The following is a 17,068-nucleotide window of genomic DNA, read 5'->3' as shown; positions in this document are numbered from 1 at the left end:
TTTTAAGCTGAATAATGGGATGACATGTTAAGTGTATCTTCTTTATAATGGATACAGTTTTCTACATAGACATTTCAATGCTATATTGCTACCGATTGTCTTAATTAATGCTTTTTTTTCCGCTGGTTTTCTTAGTAAGCCTATCTTTTAATCTCAACCTAGTCTCACTTTGTCATTCTTTATTGAAGCTAATTTATAGAGTGCACAAAGCAATATTATATGCTCAAACATGTATCAAATGATTGACAGAAGAATTGAATACATGAGTTAACAACAACTAGATCTTGGTTTGTGTTAGCTACTGAGACTATCAAAATATTTTTCTACAATTGTAGTCCTTTTTAAAAAGCAGCTGTACTGAGGTATAATTTATATACCATACAATTCACCTATAGTAAGGGTACAAATTCACTGATTTTTAGTAAATTTTAGAGTTGTACAACTATGACAACAGTCCAGTTTTAGAACATTTCAGTCACTGAAAAAAGTTCCCTCATGCCTCTTTGCAGTTAAGTCCCTGCTTCTATGCTCTGCTTTCTGTTTCTATAACTTTGGCCTTGTGTAGCCATTTCATACAAATGTATGCTGATGTCGTTGCTCATACACACATACACACACACACACACACACACACTTTTAGAATTATTTATATATAAACAACTTTTTAATAAAGTATATATTTTTTAAAGTATATAAACACACACAGTACATACTTTTGTAATTGTTGTCATTTTTAAGCATTGCTTTCTAGAGGTTACCTCCCTGTCTGCATAGTTTAGCAATCAGTGGTCAGCCAGTGCTTGGACAGTGGTTGCACTCAAACATCTTGAGCCAGTCAGGCTTTTGTCCTCTGCCGGTAGATCTGTGTGTGGGTAGGGGGGAGCACATTCAAAGTTCAGGCTGTCTTCAGATCTGCCATTGCTTTTACTTTCACTCAGTCCTTTCATGTCTCCTCTGTGCCTGTGTGTCGCTTCAGGGTTGGCCACAAACTTGCCCCAACCATGACTGCAACCTCAGCCTACTAGAGCTGTTCAGTTTCTTGCTCACCTACCACCTGGTACATCACTTACACTGACAGTGCAGCTGGGCATGTGTGTTATTCACCACTCCAAATTCAGCAAACTCCCTTCCACCCCAGCAGGAAAGCTATCAGTCCTAAGGCCTTGCCCTACCCTGTCCTGCAGAACTCTGTATCTACTGAGTGGGTAGATGGTGAGGTGGGTGTAGCCTTACACAGACTCACATTGTTCTTACCCAACTTTTAGCAGTTTTTGAAGCAAAAATGCTTCTCAGGTTGTTGTATTCCTTTGGTAGATTTCCAGAGCACAGAAAAGGTTGTTTTGTCAGTTTCGTCTAGCTTTATAATTGGTTTTTGGAGTGAGGAATTGCCTGCCTTTTTACAAGACTATAGTCAGAAATCCTGCCTCTCAGAATGTGTTCTTTTTCTAGTGTAGTTAGTCATTTCCCCAGGTATACATGTTGAATTAGAGTTCTCCAGAAAAACAGAACCAAACCCCTGTATTAGTTAGAGTTCTCCAGAAAACAGAACCAATAGTCAGGGCAAGGCAAACCATCAAGACTGGCAGATTAGCTGCTGGGGTGAAAGGGTGTTTGCTGAGTCAGAGTGGTGAATAATACACATGCCCACTGTGTGTGTGTGAGAGAGGGGGGCGGGGAGAAAAGAGATTGATTTTAAGGAATTGGCTCATGAGATTGTGGGGCTGGCAAGTCTGAAATCAATAGGGCAGTTGGGCAGATATGAATTGATGTTGCAGTCTGGACTCCAAATTCTCCAGGGGAGCATGCTGGAGATGCAGGCAGAGTTTCTATGTTGCGGTCTTGAGGACAATTCCTCCTTTCTCAGGAAACCTTAGTCTTTGCTCTTGAGGCCTTTAGCTGTTGGATGAGGCCCTCCTGCCTTCTTGAATTATCAAGAGTAATTTGTTGGCCAGGCGCGGTGGCTCACGCCTGTAATCCTAGCACTCTGGGAGGCCGAGGCGGGTGGATCGCTCAAGGTCAGGAGTTCGAGACCAGCCTGAGCAAGAGCAAGACCCCCGTCTGTACTAAAAAAAAAATAGAAAGAAATTATCTGGCCAACTAAAATACATATATAGAAAAAATTAGCCAGGCATGGTGGCGCATGCCTGTAGTCCCAGCTACTTGGGAGCCTGAGGCAGTAGGATCGCTTGAGCCCAGGAGTTTGAGGTTGCTGTGAGCTAGGCTGACGCCACGGCACTCATTCTAGCCCAGGCAACACAGTGAGACTCTGTCTCAAAAAAAAAAAAAAGAGTAATTTGTTGTACTTGAAATCTGTTGATTTAAATGTTTATCACATCTAAAAAATATCTTCACTGCGATATCTAAACTGGTGTTTGATCAAACAACTGGAGACCATAGCCAAGTTGACACATAAAATTGACAATCTTACTTGCCTTCTGAGGATTCAGGTACATTTTCTTGGTCTAGGTATATTCTGATTGCTGTCTGCTTCCCAGTGTATACCTTTACTCTAGCTAAACTAGCAGTTCCTACTGTTTCACAGAAGTGCCCCTGCTTTTGCACACCCTTGTCTTTGGTCATAGTGTTCCTGCAGCTTAGAATCCTCCATATGTACAAATCTTATCTGGCCTTCTGAGGTCTGGATCACAGACTTGTATACACACAATTTTCTTTCTTTGCACCCTATATACCAGCTCTCCTGAACTACTTCCTGTCACCTAATTATGCTGTGCCTTGCCTTTGTGCTTTTGCACACAAGTTCCCATGGCTTAGAATATCCCTCCCTCCCATTTTCTAGAAAGTTTTTACAGCTTTCTCAGGTAGCCTATGTGCTCCTTTTCATTATGTTCCCATTGTCCCTTTGCCTGTTTCTACTCATGCAGTGATCATACTTTATTGTCATTGTTTGCATATCTGTCTGTCCAAAAGACTTTTCCAAGAGCAGAGGTCACTGCACTGCCGTCCTTTTCAAAGTTTATACTCAGTCACGCCTACGTATCTGGTCTGCAGCACCTGGATAAATTGTGGGATAAATTAACTGAATCTCTATTAAAGATTTGGAGTTGTATTTTATATTTCTTCTGTAATTTCTCTTTATATTAGGTTGTGGAGATAGTGACTGCTTGTAGATGAAGCAAATCTGAATACCACAGATCAGCCTTGAGCTGTACTCCAAACATGCTTGGGCATATTGAATATTTGCTTAACTCACTGATAGATGTACTTTTATTTATTTTTCCATTCTGTGCCAGGTACATAGCTTCAGAATTGTTGCGTTAAGGAAAGCTGTTTCTGTTTATAAACGTTGATTTATTTTTGCTCAAATTTGTGTATACCGTGTTTCAAGAGTATCAAAGCATCCAAGAAAAAGACTTCAACTTCTTTCTAGCTAAAATGCATAGTGATAATTGGTGATAATTTGTAAACAATCTTAATGTGATGATAAAATAACTTTCCTTTTCCTACTAGATGTTGATCATCTTCCTGAAGTAGAATCTCCGTGGTCTGAACATTTTCCGAAAATCATTTTGAGCAGAATATCTGTTTAATAACAAGATAACCACATCAAGATGGTTGGAAAACTGAAGCAGAATTTACTATTGGCATGTCTGGTGATTAGTTCTGTGACTGTGTTTTACTTAGGCCAGCATGCCATGGAATGCCATCACCGGATGGAGGAACGTAGCCAGTCAGTCAAATTGGAGAGCGCAAAGACCACTGTGAAAACTGGCCTAGACATCAAAGCCAACAAAACCTTTGCCTATCACAAAGGTATGCCTTTAATATTTATTGGAGGTGTACCTCGGAGTGGAACCACACTCATGAGGGCCATGTTAGATGCACATCCTGATATCCGCTGTGGAGAGGAAACTAGGGTCATTCCCCGAATCCTGGCCCTGAAGCAGATGTGGTCACGGTCAAGTAAAGAGAAGATCCGCTTGGATGAGGCTGGTGTCACTGATGAAGTGCTGGATTCTGCCATGCAAGCCTTCTTATTAGAAATCATTGTTAAACATGGGGAGCCAGCCCCTTATTTATGTAATAAAGATCCTTTTGCCCTGAAATCCTTAACTTATCTTGCTGGGTTATTCCCCAATGCCAAATTTCTCCTGATGGTCCGAGATGGTCGGGCATCGGTACATTCAATGATTTCTCGAAAAGTTACTATTGCTGGATTTGATCTGAACAGCTATAGGGACTGTTTGATCAAGTGGAATCGTGCCATAGAGACCATGTATAACCAATGTATGGAGGTTGGTTATAAAAAATGCATGTTGGTTCACTATGAACAACTTGTTTTACATCCTGAGCGGTGGATGAGAACACTCTTAAAGTTTCTCCATATTCCATGGAACCACTCGGTATTGCACCATGAAGAGATGATTGGGAAAGCTGGGGGAGTGTCTCTGTCAAAGTGAGTAGAAGTTATGTTTTTTATTTTGACCCTGTGTTCAGCTAATAATGATATATATGTGTGTGTTTTGTGTATATATGTATGTGTGTGCGTGTGTGTGTGTGTGTGTGTGTGTGTGTGTGTGTGTATTTTAACAGATGCTTTCTACAGTTTTCCAAAGTTTCTATAGCATTCATGTATGGCTATACTATAAATGAATTTGTTCTAGTTGCCTCACATCTTTGCCAACACTTGGTATTGTATTTTAATCTATCTGATAGGGTACAATTGTTTTTTTTAAACTTAAAAACAACTTAAAAACAAAATAACATCTGAACGCCCTATTGAAAGATAGTCTTACCCAAAATTCTAGTATAAAACATAGGAACAGAGAGCCACTTTAGTTGACGTGGGTCTAAACTAGGCTTTATTTCCTCTTTTTAAGACTAAATCCCTACTTTCAAAAACTGCCAATTGGGGGATAAGGTAGAAACATAAACAAATTATTCCATTAATATGAAGTTATAAAATATTTCATATTCATTACAATAAGGAATTTATAGCCCAAAGTCAATCATCCTCTGTGCTTTTCCCTTTAAACATTTTATTCTGGGAAAATGGTTTGATGTTGTCACCAGATGGCCTAGGAACATATGTAGAAGTTGTTGAAGGTCACAATATAAGGAAGGCCTTCACAGTTTTGCCTGCCTTATTTTGTTAACTATGAAAGTTAGCCTTTCCTTTGCTAAGAAATTTCCAATTATTCTCAGGGTGGTACAAGAAGTACTCTTGCTTCCCTGGTCAGTTCCAGTTGCAGAAAAGTAGGAGGCTCCTGCTCCTCAAATATTTTGAGCAGGATATAGAAGTGAAGTTTGAGGCTATTTACATTGCCCTCTTACAGATTGTGGAATTTTAGTCATCTCCATCAGAAAACTTGTGGGAAGTTACTAGAGTATACAGAGTTGTTTCTAACTATTAAACTCATTACAATACTATAAAATTACCTGGAAGAAATAGAAATCAAGTTAGCTAGATCAAAAGAGCAAAGCCAGAAAAGCAGAATAATGTGAATAATGCTTAAACAGAAGAAGGTCAGGAATCACAAGTACAATTCAGCAAAGAGTTGTTATCTATACTTAGAGCAGCAAAAGGACAAAGCAACTATTAATACTAAGCACAGATAAGTTAGATTGAAAAATATAATAGCAGTGGTAAATACAAGAGAACAAATAAGAAAGTGAAAACTGACACCCTACAGCTTCTAATAAAAAGTAAAGCAAAGAAAAAACTAGACATTAAATCTAGAGCAAAGAAAGATTAAATGGCAAAGATATTGCAAAGAGGTTTTTTAACTGGAGATAGTTTTAAGGAAGGAGAAAGAATATTTAGCAATTTATTAAATTTAGAATATTAAATTTCCAAAATGGAATTTAGTTTTGTTAAAGAAAAAGTTATTCCATGATACTTGGTAAGGCAGTCTTTATTCAGGACCACCGTGCTAGATATGGTGCTATTGCAATGGGGTTTTGCAGTGGTGGGGAGAGATTGGGTTTAAGTCTGAACATAGCATGGGCAGGTGGGGTTTATCGCCAAGGAGCAGTGTGGGGGTGAGTGGATGGAAAATTACTAAGGGGAAACATCAGGGGGAAGGAAGATTCTGGCTAAATTGACCAAATAGGATTCTTGAAGAATTTTATATATATTACATATGTATTTTTTTCCATGAAGTTATCAGTGAACATGTCTGGGAACTTGTGATTACTTCCCCTTTATGGAGGCATTAAACCAATCTTTATAAATCTAGTTGTTAATACTGCCCAAGAAGAATGCTTTTGGAGTTGTGGCTTCTTTTATAAGCCAAATTGAAGAGATAAGTGGCTGAGACCCCTGAGCAGGAGAAGAGGAATTGAATAAACAAAGGATACCATTGACAGAACAAAATAGGCTGTGAAAGGAAAATGGAGAGCAAGGAAACATTGCATTTCAAAGCATGCCAGTGAAGACTGAGAAGCAGCAGAAGAAGATTAATTAATAAAGCAACGTTTTTACTTTTCTTGGAGAATATGGCAATTAGTTAGCAAAAAGTAGAAGTTGGATATCACATCATTTATTATAAGTTTGGGTTAGGTTTTTCTACAAATAATAGACATCCAAAATAACAAAGATTTCAAAATAACGGCTGTTAAGTAAAAGAAGGCAAACCAGGGCTGATTCATCAGTTTGTGGTCATCCAGCATCTAGGCTAATCCAGCTTTTGGCTCCATCATCTCCGTGGTCCAAATTGGAGCTCTAGTCATTTCATCCACGTTCTAAGCAGCAAGGTGGGGGTAGGGTGTTTGTAAAAGAAGGGGCATTTTGTATTTTTTGAGAATTTTTCCTAGAATTTTCCAGGTACCACATCTTGCTTTCTCTTGGCCATAACTTCATCATATGACCATATATAACTACAAGAAAGGCTTTTAGTCTTTTTTTTTTTTTTTGGAGACAGAGTCTCACTCTGTTGCCCAGGCTAGAGTGAGTGCCGTGGCGTCAGCCTAGCTCACAGCAACCTCAAACTCCTGGGCTCAAGCGATCCTACTGCCTCAGCCTCCCGAGTAGCTGGGACTACAGGCATGTGCCACCATGCCCGGCTAATTTTTTCTATATATATATGTTTTTTAGTTGGCCAGATAATTTCTTTCTATTTTTAGTAGAGACGGGATCTCGCTCTTGCTCAGGCTGGTCTCGAACTCCTGACCTCGAGCAATCCACCTGCCTCGGCCTCCCAGAGTGCTAGGATTATACCACTAGTCTTTTTTTTTTATTTTTTTTATTTTTAGAAATGTGGTGTTGCTGTGTTGCCCAAACTAGAGTGCAGTGGCTATTCACAGGTGCAATTATAGCATGCTGCAGCCTCAAACTCTTGGGCTCTAGTGATCCTCCCGCCTCAGCCTCCTGAGTAGCTGGGGCTCTATACATGCACCACCATGCCCAGCGAGGGAAATACATTCCTTATTCCAGGTGACCATGTGCCCAGATGAGAGCAGGGATTTCTTCTAGTAAGAGAAATAGATTAGATATTGGGATAGGCAGATAGCAGTCTCTGTTACATTATTGAGCACTTGCTATGTGCCAGGCACTGTGTTAGCCCCTGGAGATAAAAGGTCTTTGCCCTAAAGGAACATACAATCTACTATGAGACATAGATTTATATAGAGTACAATGTTAAGACTATGGAAAACCAAGGAGAGGTACCTAATCCAGTTTGGGGTGTTGAGGAAGGCCTTCTTGGGCAATGTCATATACCAAGTTGAGACCTAAAGGAGGGTTCCTTCAACCTTGGTATGACATTTTTCGCGAGATAATTCTTTGTTGTGGAGGCCGTCCTATACATTGTGGGTTGTTTAGTAGCATCCCTGGCTTCTGCCCACTAGATGCCAGTAGCAACCCCCACCCCAACCTGAATTGTGACAGCCAAAAATGTTTTCGTCTTACAGCATAATGTTTAGAGGCCAAAAAAAGTAAACAAATTTTTAAAAATTTAAAATGTTTTCAGATATTTCCCAGTGTCCCCTGGGGGACAAAATAATCCCCCCCCACCCCACCCATTTGAGAGCCATTGACCTAAAAGATAATAGTTCAACAGATAAAGGGAAGAGCATTTGGTTTTAACTTGGAATATTGTGCTCCTTGGGTGTCCCATGGTTAATGAGCTATAGTTCTTCCTTGACTGTCCAGAATGTCTTTCCTTTTCCTTAGCCAAATGAGCCATCCAAGAGATATTACTCCTGGTAACAGCCAGTCCCTAACTCTGGCCTACAATGTCCAAAGGGAAGAGGTAAGATAGAGAACTTCTGTGGCCTGACTCCTAGCCCAACCTAGGGGCTCAAAAGGACTTAAGGAACAATTACACCCTGTTATGCCTGACTTATGGACCCTGCCCTCCTGACTGTGTAGTGGAAGTCACCTTAACAGTCTCACCCGGCCCTAGAGCATGGTATTTTTTTCTCACAAGCTAATATAATTTTTTAAAAATAAGTAAAACCAAACCAAACCAGGAAATAATCATTGGGAAGTTACAATATGAACAAAATAACAAAGATGAGAAACAGTATGGTCTTTAGGAGGAAATACAGGCAGTTTGGTATTGCTAGAGTTCACTTCCAGACAGGAAGTAGTGGGAAATAAGGCTTGAGAGAGTTGGTGGGCGCCAGGCTTTGGAGGGCCTTATATTTTATGCTAAACATCTTAAATTTTATCTTATAGACCAGTTGCTTTCAAACTTCTCTTATTGGTGAGGCACTCTTTTTTTCAAATGAAACCTCATGAGGAAGCTTGATATGTAAAGTACTTGGAAGTGGAGTGGCTCTGGTTGAGGGAACATTTAATTTTGGTTGAATTTAACAAAGAAAACAGAAGTGAAACTCACAGAATTATAAAACAACAAATTTGTTTTTAAAAAATTGATTATAATGTCTTGTTAAATTTATAAAAATGATAACAATTTTTAAGAGATTGAAATCATAATGGTTTCTAAAAACACTTAGTTTTAATAGGCATAAATTTGACCTTTTAGGGTATGTCTCAGTCCATTTGGGCTGCTATAACAAAATACTACAAACTAGGTGGCTTATAAACACAGAAATTGATTTCTCACAGTTCTGGAAGCTGAAAAATCCAAGATCAGGCACTGGCCGATTCAGTGTCTGGTGGGGGCCTGCTGTCTGGTTCATAGATGGTGATTTCTCTTGTCCTCACGTGGTGATAGGGGCAAGGGACCTCTCTCAGGCCTCTTTTGTAAAGGCACTTCCCAAAGGTCCCCCTTTTAATACCATCACATTGGTGGTTAGGTTTTAACATAATAAATTGGGGGTGGGGGGGGACACATTCAGTCCATAGCAAGGTATAAAACTTAGAAGATCCCTCTGTTGTTTTTTCCTATATATATACACCTATGATAAAGCGTAATTTATAAATTAGGCCCAGTAAGAGATTAACAGCAGTAACTAACAGTAAACAGAATATGCCAGCATCACTACTCTTGAGCTTTAGACCCTTTATTAAGTAAAATAAGGGTTACTTGAACAGAAGCATTGTGATACCTTGTGATACCGCAGCAGTCGAGCTGATAACCGAGGCAGCTACTAAGTGACTAATGGGCAGGTAGTGTATATAGAGTGGATAGGCTGGACAAAGGGATGATTCATGCCCCAGGCTGGACAGAATGAGACTGCACAAGATTTCATCACACTACTCAGAATGACATGTATTTTAAAACTCAAATTGTTTATTTCTGGAATTTTCCATTTAATATTTTCAGACCATGGTTGACTGCAGGGAACTGAAACCACAGAAAGCAAAATGGCAGATAAGGGGCTACTGTAATAGTATCCGTTAGGGATGATAACAGTACCTACTCTATAGAGTTGTTTTTTTTGTTTTTTTCTGAGACAGAGTCTCGCTCTGTTGCCCAGGCTAGAGTGCCGTGGTGTCAGCCTAGCTCACAGCAACCTCAAACTCCTGGGTTCAAGCGATATTTCTGCCTCAGCCTCCTGAGTAGCCGGCACTACAGGCATGTGCCACCATGCCCGGCTACTTTTTTCTATATATATTTTTAGTTGTCCAGATAATTTCTTTCTGTTTTTAGTAGAGACGGGGGTCTCACTCTTGCTCAGGCTGGTCTCGAACTCCTGACCTCGAGTGATCGTCCCACCTTGGGACTAAGTTAGAATGACTGTAAAGCCACTAGTCACATGCCTGGTAAGTAGTAAATGTTAGAAATTTTTACCTATTATCTTTATTTACTATTAGGATGATAATAGTACCCATTGGAGATGATGGTGGTAGTATCTACTTACTAGCGTTGTTGTGAGGATTAAATTTAAATTATTATAAAGTCTTTAGTACTTGGCATATAGAAAGTGTTCAAAGCTGGTATTATTAGTAGTGTATTATTATTTTTATTATTAAATGCTTATGCCCTGTCCCCCTAGTGTTAAACACCATACCAGGTGTATCATAGGCTTTTGTTAATGTTATCACACATTCTCCTGTAAGCTTGTTTAGGGCAGAGATAATCTTTTTTTATTTTTTATTTTTTTGAGACAGAGTGTCGCTTTGTTGCCCTGGCTAGAGTGTGTGCCGTGGCATCAGCCTAGCTCACAGCAACCTCAAACTCCTGGGCTTAAGCGATCCTACTGCCTCAGCCTCCCGAGTAGCTGGGACTACAGGCATGCGCCACCATGCTAATTTTTTCTATATATATTTTAGTCGGCCAGATAATTTGTTTCTATTTTTAGTAGAGGCGGGGTCTCGCTCTTGCTCAGGCTGGTCTTGAACTCCTGACTTCGAGCGATCCACCCGCCTCGGCCTCCCAGAGTGCTAGGATTACAGGCGTGAGCCACCGCGCCCGGCTTTTTTAAAATTTTTTATAAAGATAGGGTCTCACTCTGTTGCCTGGGCTGGAGTGCATTGGTATAATCCTAGCTCACTGCAGCCTTGAACTCCTTCCTGGGCTCAAGCTACCCTCTTGTCCGATCCTCCCAAGTAGCTGAGACTACAGGCACACATTATCACAGCCAGCTCAGAGATAGTCTTAAACTCAAGAAATGTTGTCTCATTAATGAAACAAAGTGAGCACCTGATTTGAACAGCTCTACTACGGAAATTGAAACGGCAGGTTGTGAATTTTAGCATTATGGCAGCAATATTTGAAACTGCTTAGTGGTGATCTGTGATCTTTCCTTGTCATGTTTTTCCTTTCTCTCTTTTTTTTTTTTTTTGTTGTTGTTGAGTTTGCCTGTTAGTGAACTTTATATAAATGGGATCATAGTCTATGTTCTCTTCTGTCAGTTTTTTTTCCTTAACATTATCTTTTAAGATTTATCTGTGTTGAGGTACGTAAGCTATCATCAGTTTTTTTTTTTTTTCTTAAGAGATGAGATCTTGCTCTGTCACCTAGAGTGCCGTGGCACGATCATAGCTCATTGTAGTCTTAAACTCCTGGGCTCAAGCAGTCCTCCTGCCTCAGCCTCCTGAGAGTAGCTGGGACTACAAATGCCAACATGCCCAGTTAATTTTTTTGTTTTTCGTAAAGACAAGATCTCACTATGGTGCCCCGGCTGGTCTCAAACTCCTGGCCTCAAGCGTTCCTCTCACCTAAGCCTCCCAGAGTGCTGGGATTACAGGTGTGAGTCACTGCACTGAGCCTCTGAAGGCTTTTGTCTTGCTTGAACCCATCACCCATGGGCACCACAGTGTTGCTGTCTTCATGACGCATTTGTAAATTCATGTGCTAGCTTGCTTTGTTTTCTAGTATATCAGTTTTGTTCAGTAACAGCCATTTAATAGATTAGTGCCTACCTAAGTGCACAGCTGATGGATATATGTTATCTCCTATTTCTTTATCTTATTCTGGATTCAGAGGCATAGAATGCCAAGATTCTTTAGCTAGAAAAATCTTTATGTGGCTGACATTTTATTTTATCATTTTCATATATTTTTAAAAAGACACGTTAATACATGTATTTTTTCCCTGAAATATGAGTTGTCAGATTAGGTTAAAATCTTGGCTTTACCACTTACTAACTGTGGGACCTCGAATCAGATATTTGACCTCTTATGCCTAATTTTTTTTTTTTACCTCTAAAGTGTCAATAATAATGGTACTTGGCTCATAGGCTTGTTAGGAGGTTTAAATGAATTCATAATATATAAAAAGTTTAGGATTGTGTGTGGCACATAAATGTTATAGAAGTGTGTTATTTCTACTACCACTACTGGCACTCCCTATACATGCAAGGAAGAAGACCACATTTCTTCCCTATATGCCATGTGGTTATATGTGGACAAAGATTAGGTGAGAGTTTGTGGTTTTGTGCTGCTCTCTGAGTCCTCTTTGGCCTCTGCAATGATAGTGTCCCTGTCCACCTGGTCGCTGCTTGTCTTGCTAAGTGCTGCTGTATTCTGTGGTCAGTGAGTCTCTTCTCTCTAGCTCAGCCATGGCCTACTGGTTCCCCTGCTTCACTGGCCCCACCTTGGCTCATGTTGACCCTGTGGGGTTTGGCTGTCACAGTCTTTAAGCCCTGGACCTGGGCAGTAAGACATAGCCCTAAGCTACCATATCTCTTTGCCTCCCCTGGGGCAAACCCCTGTCCCTCAATAATTTTGCTAGCAGAACCCTCAGCTCCCTTTCTCATCTTCCATTGGACATATAGAAAATTCTGCAGGCTTTTTATGCCATGTGGGAGCCAGAGGACTCTGGATAACTAAATTCATAACCTTGCTATGCTGATGATGCAGCCTCTACCTTCTCATCCAGAGGCACCCTGTATAGCAGTCTCCCTCCCGGAACCCTAACTGGGAAATGGATCAACCTGTCTAACATGTCTTTTTCCCCTCTGGGAACTTTATCCTGGAGAGAGGGCAACAGGACAGACATGTGTCACTGCTGTTCTTTTCTCCTCCCAACATTACACCAGAAGCCTGTCCAGCACAGGCTTTCCATTTCCTCTGCCGCTTGCCTTAGGGCATAATGGCAGGTGTGATGCTGGGAAAGAGTAACCCACGTGCTTTGATAAGAAAACACAAGTTGGAGGAAAAAAATAAAGAAAAGAAAAAACACAAGTTCAGAGATATTTTTAAAATTTTATCTTGGTTAAATAGGTTAAGGGGAAAAAGAATATTTTGGGAGTTGCCAATTTAGATAGGGATCAGGGAAGGTTTCTCTGAGGAGATAACATCTGAACAGTTTCAAGGCTTTTTTCTAGCATTGACAAAATTCATTACTAGGATCAAGATTGCTTGTGCACAGAGGCGTAAGCAGGCTCCCTTATGCCCTCTTCTTCCTATACTGCAGTTAGTAATTCTGTTTTTCTGTAATGGTAACTCTTTGCTGTTCTCATGTGCCCAGTTTTCTGCACTAGTCTGTAACACATTTATGCTGCGAATCAGTATACAGTCATGGTATGTAGAGGCTGATGACAACTGAAGGCAGTTTTTCTCCAAGCAAGCTACCAGTATCAGAACCATCTGGGAGATTTATTAAAATTGTAGCTTCTGGACCCTACTCCAGTTTCATAATTATTGACAATTTCATTTGGAATCTGACTCTATTGAATTTATAACATTATTTGCAGGCAAATACTTTGTCATAGTGATGTCTTTTGCCACACAGCATTATAAATCCTAAGTAAATGATAAACTGATTTACTATAGAGATTGGAGAGAGGCGTTTTCAAGTGGTTTAAAAAGTTTTGCTGTTTTGGGGTGACATCAGTGAAAATAGCACAGTAAAGAAGTGTGAAATTTTGCCCTTCCAGGAGAGCAACAGAGGAACTGGCAAAAACTGTCAGAATCACCTTTTTCAGAACTCTAGAGACTAACCAAAGGCTTGAAACAACTTGGGGAGTGCTTATTCACATTAAAAAAAAAAAAAAAAGACTGAATCAATAAGAACAATGAGCTTTGTGGCATTTTGACTTACTCTAGCCCCATTCCACATATAAGCTGGGGCCAAAATATAATAGCCTGCATTCCCAGTGCCAGGGAGAGCAGAACAAACCTCATTTTTAAAGAATTGTAATTATTTGTTTTGCCTTATTTGGTGGCTCCCTGGGAGACTTGTTCAAAAGTCTTGTCTTGGCTGTGCATGGTGGCTCATGCCTGTAATCCTAGCATGTGGGGGGGTGGGCGGCGCTGAGGCAGGAGGATTGCTGGAGGCCAGGAGTTCAAGACCAGCATGGGCAACACAGCAAGACCCTGGATCTATAAAAAATAGAAAACATTTATAGACAAATTATTTAGTCATTGCTTCCTGAGTCAATAGATGACAATTGGCACAAACAATAGAATGACTAAAAAGCCTGGGAGCAAAGATTGGGAATGAGATGTCCAACAACTTTGAAAATCTTTGAATATTTCTGGGAATGTAAAAGGCCATGTGCTTGGGCAGGACTCTCTGTATGCCAAAGAAGACCTCTGGCTGATCTTGAGGCTCTGTAGAAGCAGGAAGTGAACACTAAGGCAGAGTTATAAACTAACTGGCTGAATATTGAAGGCATATTACAAACCCACACAGAGCCCTTCTGCAAATATTGGGAGATTGTTTGGTTCCAGGCATCTAAGGTAATCTAATTATTAGCTGACCACTAAGCTAACAGAAGTTCAGTGGCTACACACAACAAATAATACAGACTTTATAGAATTAGTTTTGAAGAGACTCTAAACAAATAACTACTACAATAGATAGCAACAACAAACTCTGGGGAGGAGAGAGAATCTGATTCCCAGAGTTACCACATTATATAATCATATTTAAAATGTCCAGTTTTTATCAAAAAATTATGAGACATGAAACAAAACAAGAAAAAAAAATCATCAATAGAAATTTTCCCTGAGGAAGTCCAGACATTGGACTTTCTAGGTAAATACTTTAAACCAGCTATTTAAAATAGTTCTTCAAAGGGCTAAAGGAAACCATATCTAAAGAAGTAATAGGAAGTATGAGAACAATGTCTCACCAAATAGAGGATATAAGTAAAGAGATAGAAATTATAAACTGAACCAGATAGAGATTCTGGAGTTGAAAAGTACAGTAACAAAAACGAAAAATTCACTGAATGAGGCCCAATAGGAGATTTGAGCAAGAAGAAGAAAGAAATTAGCAAATTTGAGATAGGTCACGACTTTACTCAATCTGAGAAACAGGAAAAAAAATAATTAAGAAAAATGCACAGAGCCAAAGAGACCTACAGAACACCATCAGATGTACCAACGCACACATGACAGGAATCTCAGAGAGGAGAGCTAGAAATGGGCAGAAGAATATTTGAAGAACTAATGACTGAAAGCTCAGTGTGATGAAAAACCTGTATCTGCACATCCAGGAAGTTCATTAAACTCCAAGTAGGATAAAACCAAAGGGATCCACACCTAGACACTTCATAATCGAACTATTGAAAGACAAAGACAAAGAGAGAATCTTTAAAGAAGCAAGAGAAAAGCACCTCATCACATGCAAGGATCCTCAGTAAGATTAACAGCTGACTTCTCATCAGAAACCATGGAGTCCAGAAGGCAGTGGGATGATAATTCACATTGCTGAAAGGAAAAATTCAACCAAAACTTCCATATCAGGCAAAACACTTCTTCAAAAATGAAGGAGAGGCCCTCTTGGTACAATGGTGGGGGGGCAGGTGTCCATTCATCATTCTGAGGCAAATGTATCTTGCTCTTGCTCTATAAACCCACATCTTGCTCTTGCTCTATAAACCTATCTTGTCCTTCCTCAATAACCTTTGTTTCATGCTTTTAAAAAAATGAAGGAGAAATAAAGACATTCCCCATAAACCAAAACTGAGAATTTGTTGCTAGGAGACCTGTCTATAACAAATGCTAAAGGGGAGTCCTTCTGAAATGAAGATGCACTAGATGGTAACTCAAATCCACATGAAAAAAATAACATGTGTAAAGTTAACTACATAGGTTAACTTAGCACTGGCCCAGGCCGGCCCCCATAAAAAGGAAGCCGTCCAGTAATCTGCATGAGTACAGGAAGGATGAAGCCATATACTTCTGTCTTCTCTCCACTTTCCACGAGCCCTTACTCTTCCCTCATTCAATATATTGTTTTGGAGTAAATTAGTGAGGTGAGATCTTTTCAGCATTTTAATTCTACTATAAAAAATAGGCCTCATATTATTAATCAGCAGGGAATGCAAATTAAAACAAGATACCCCTACATATTCACCAGAATGGTTAATATTAAATGAGTGGACTCTGTAGAAGTGTTGGCAAGGATATTAGGAAACTGGAACTCTTAATGTTGAGAGTATAAACTAGTATAATCATTTGTGGAAACTATATGTTATAGCCACTTAGCAAAACATTGCCTACCTTATGACCCAGCAAATCCACTTCTACGTATTTTCCCAGCATTAAGAAGTTATATACTTAAAAAATCACGCCAAAAGACTTATACAAGAATATTTATAGTGACACTGTTCATAGTAATAGCTGAAAGCTGGAAATGGATCCAAGTGCCTATCAATGGAAATGTATAAAATAGAATATGGTATATTCATGCAATGAGATATTACTCAGCAATAAAAAGAAACAAACCACTGATAACATGGAACATGGTTGAATCTCAGAATACTGAGTGTAAAAAGCCAGATGCAAACAAGGATGTACTGTAGGTTTCTATTTATTTGAAGTTCAAAAGTAGATAAAAACCAATCTTATGCGGATGGTAGTTGGAATAGTGGTTATCTTAGGAGTACTGACTGGGAGGTGACGACACAAAGGAGACTGTTGGGGTGCTGGAAATGTTCTGTCTTCATCCGGGTGGTGATTACTTGGGTATATACATAAAATTTTGAGTTATACACTTTAGAAAATGTTGCTGTTCTTTAAGTTCAGTGTGTACTCCATACTATGAAAGATAATTTTTAAGATTTTTAAAAAAAATCTCGATTGCTCTGCCAATATTGTTCACATAAAGAATATATACTACTATAAAATTCAATCATCATGGAAGGAAATTCAACTACAGTTTCATTATTTGTAACTGCTAAAAGCCTTAATTAAGGTATAAGCATGTTAAACAATTCTGCTTTGAGATGAAAACATAAAACTAAGATCTAATGATGAGTCTGTTGATTACCTTATTGCATTTTAGCCAGTATTTAGATATTT

At 39.4% G+C, this 17,068-nt stretch overlaps 1 protein-coding gene across 2 annotated transcripts in view; it reads left to right on the top strand.

Moving 5' to 3' along the window:
* The window catches only part of TPST1 (tyrosylprotein sulfotransferase 1), a 98,748-nt gene that overhangs the window by 28,903 nt on the left and 52,777 nt on the right, over positions 1-17,068 (top strand). For both annotated transcript variants that reach the window (XM_045543198.1, XM_045543197.1), the window contains exon 2: positions 3,469-4,414. In XM_045543198.1, the coding sequence (XP_045399154.1) occupies positions 3,570-4,414 (845 nt within the window). In that variant the 5' untranslated portion in view covers positions 3,469-3,569. The remainder of the gene's footprint in view (positions 1-3,468; positions 4,415-17,068) is intronic.

The sequence above is a fragment of the Lemur catta genome, chromosome 2, assembly GCF_020740605.2.
Source record: "Lemur catta isolate mLemCat1 chromosome 2, mLemCat1.pri, whole genome shotgun sequence".
Taxonomy (NCBI): Eukaryota; Metazoa; Chordata; class Mammalia; order Primates; family Lemuridae; genus Lemur; species Lemur catta.
This window is presented reverse-complemented; position numbering and strand designations above follow the sequence as displayed.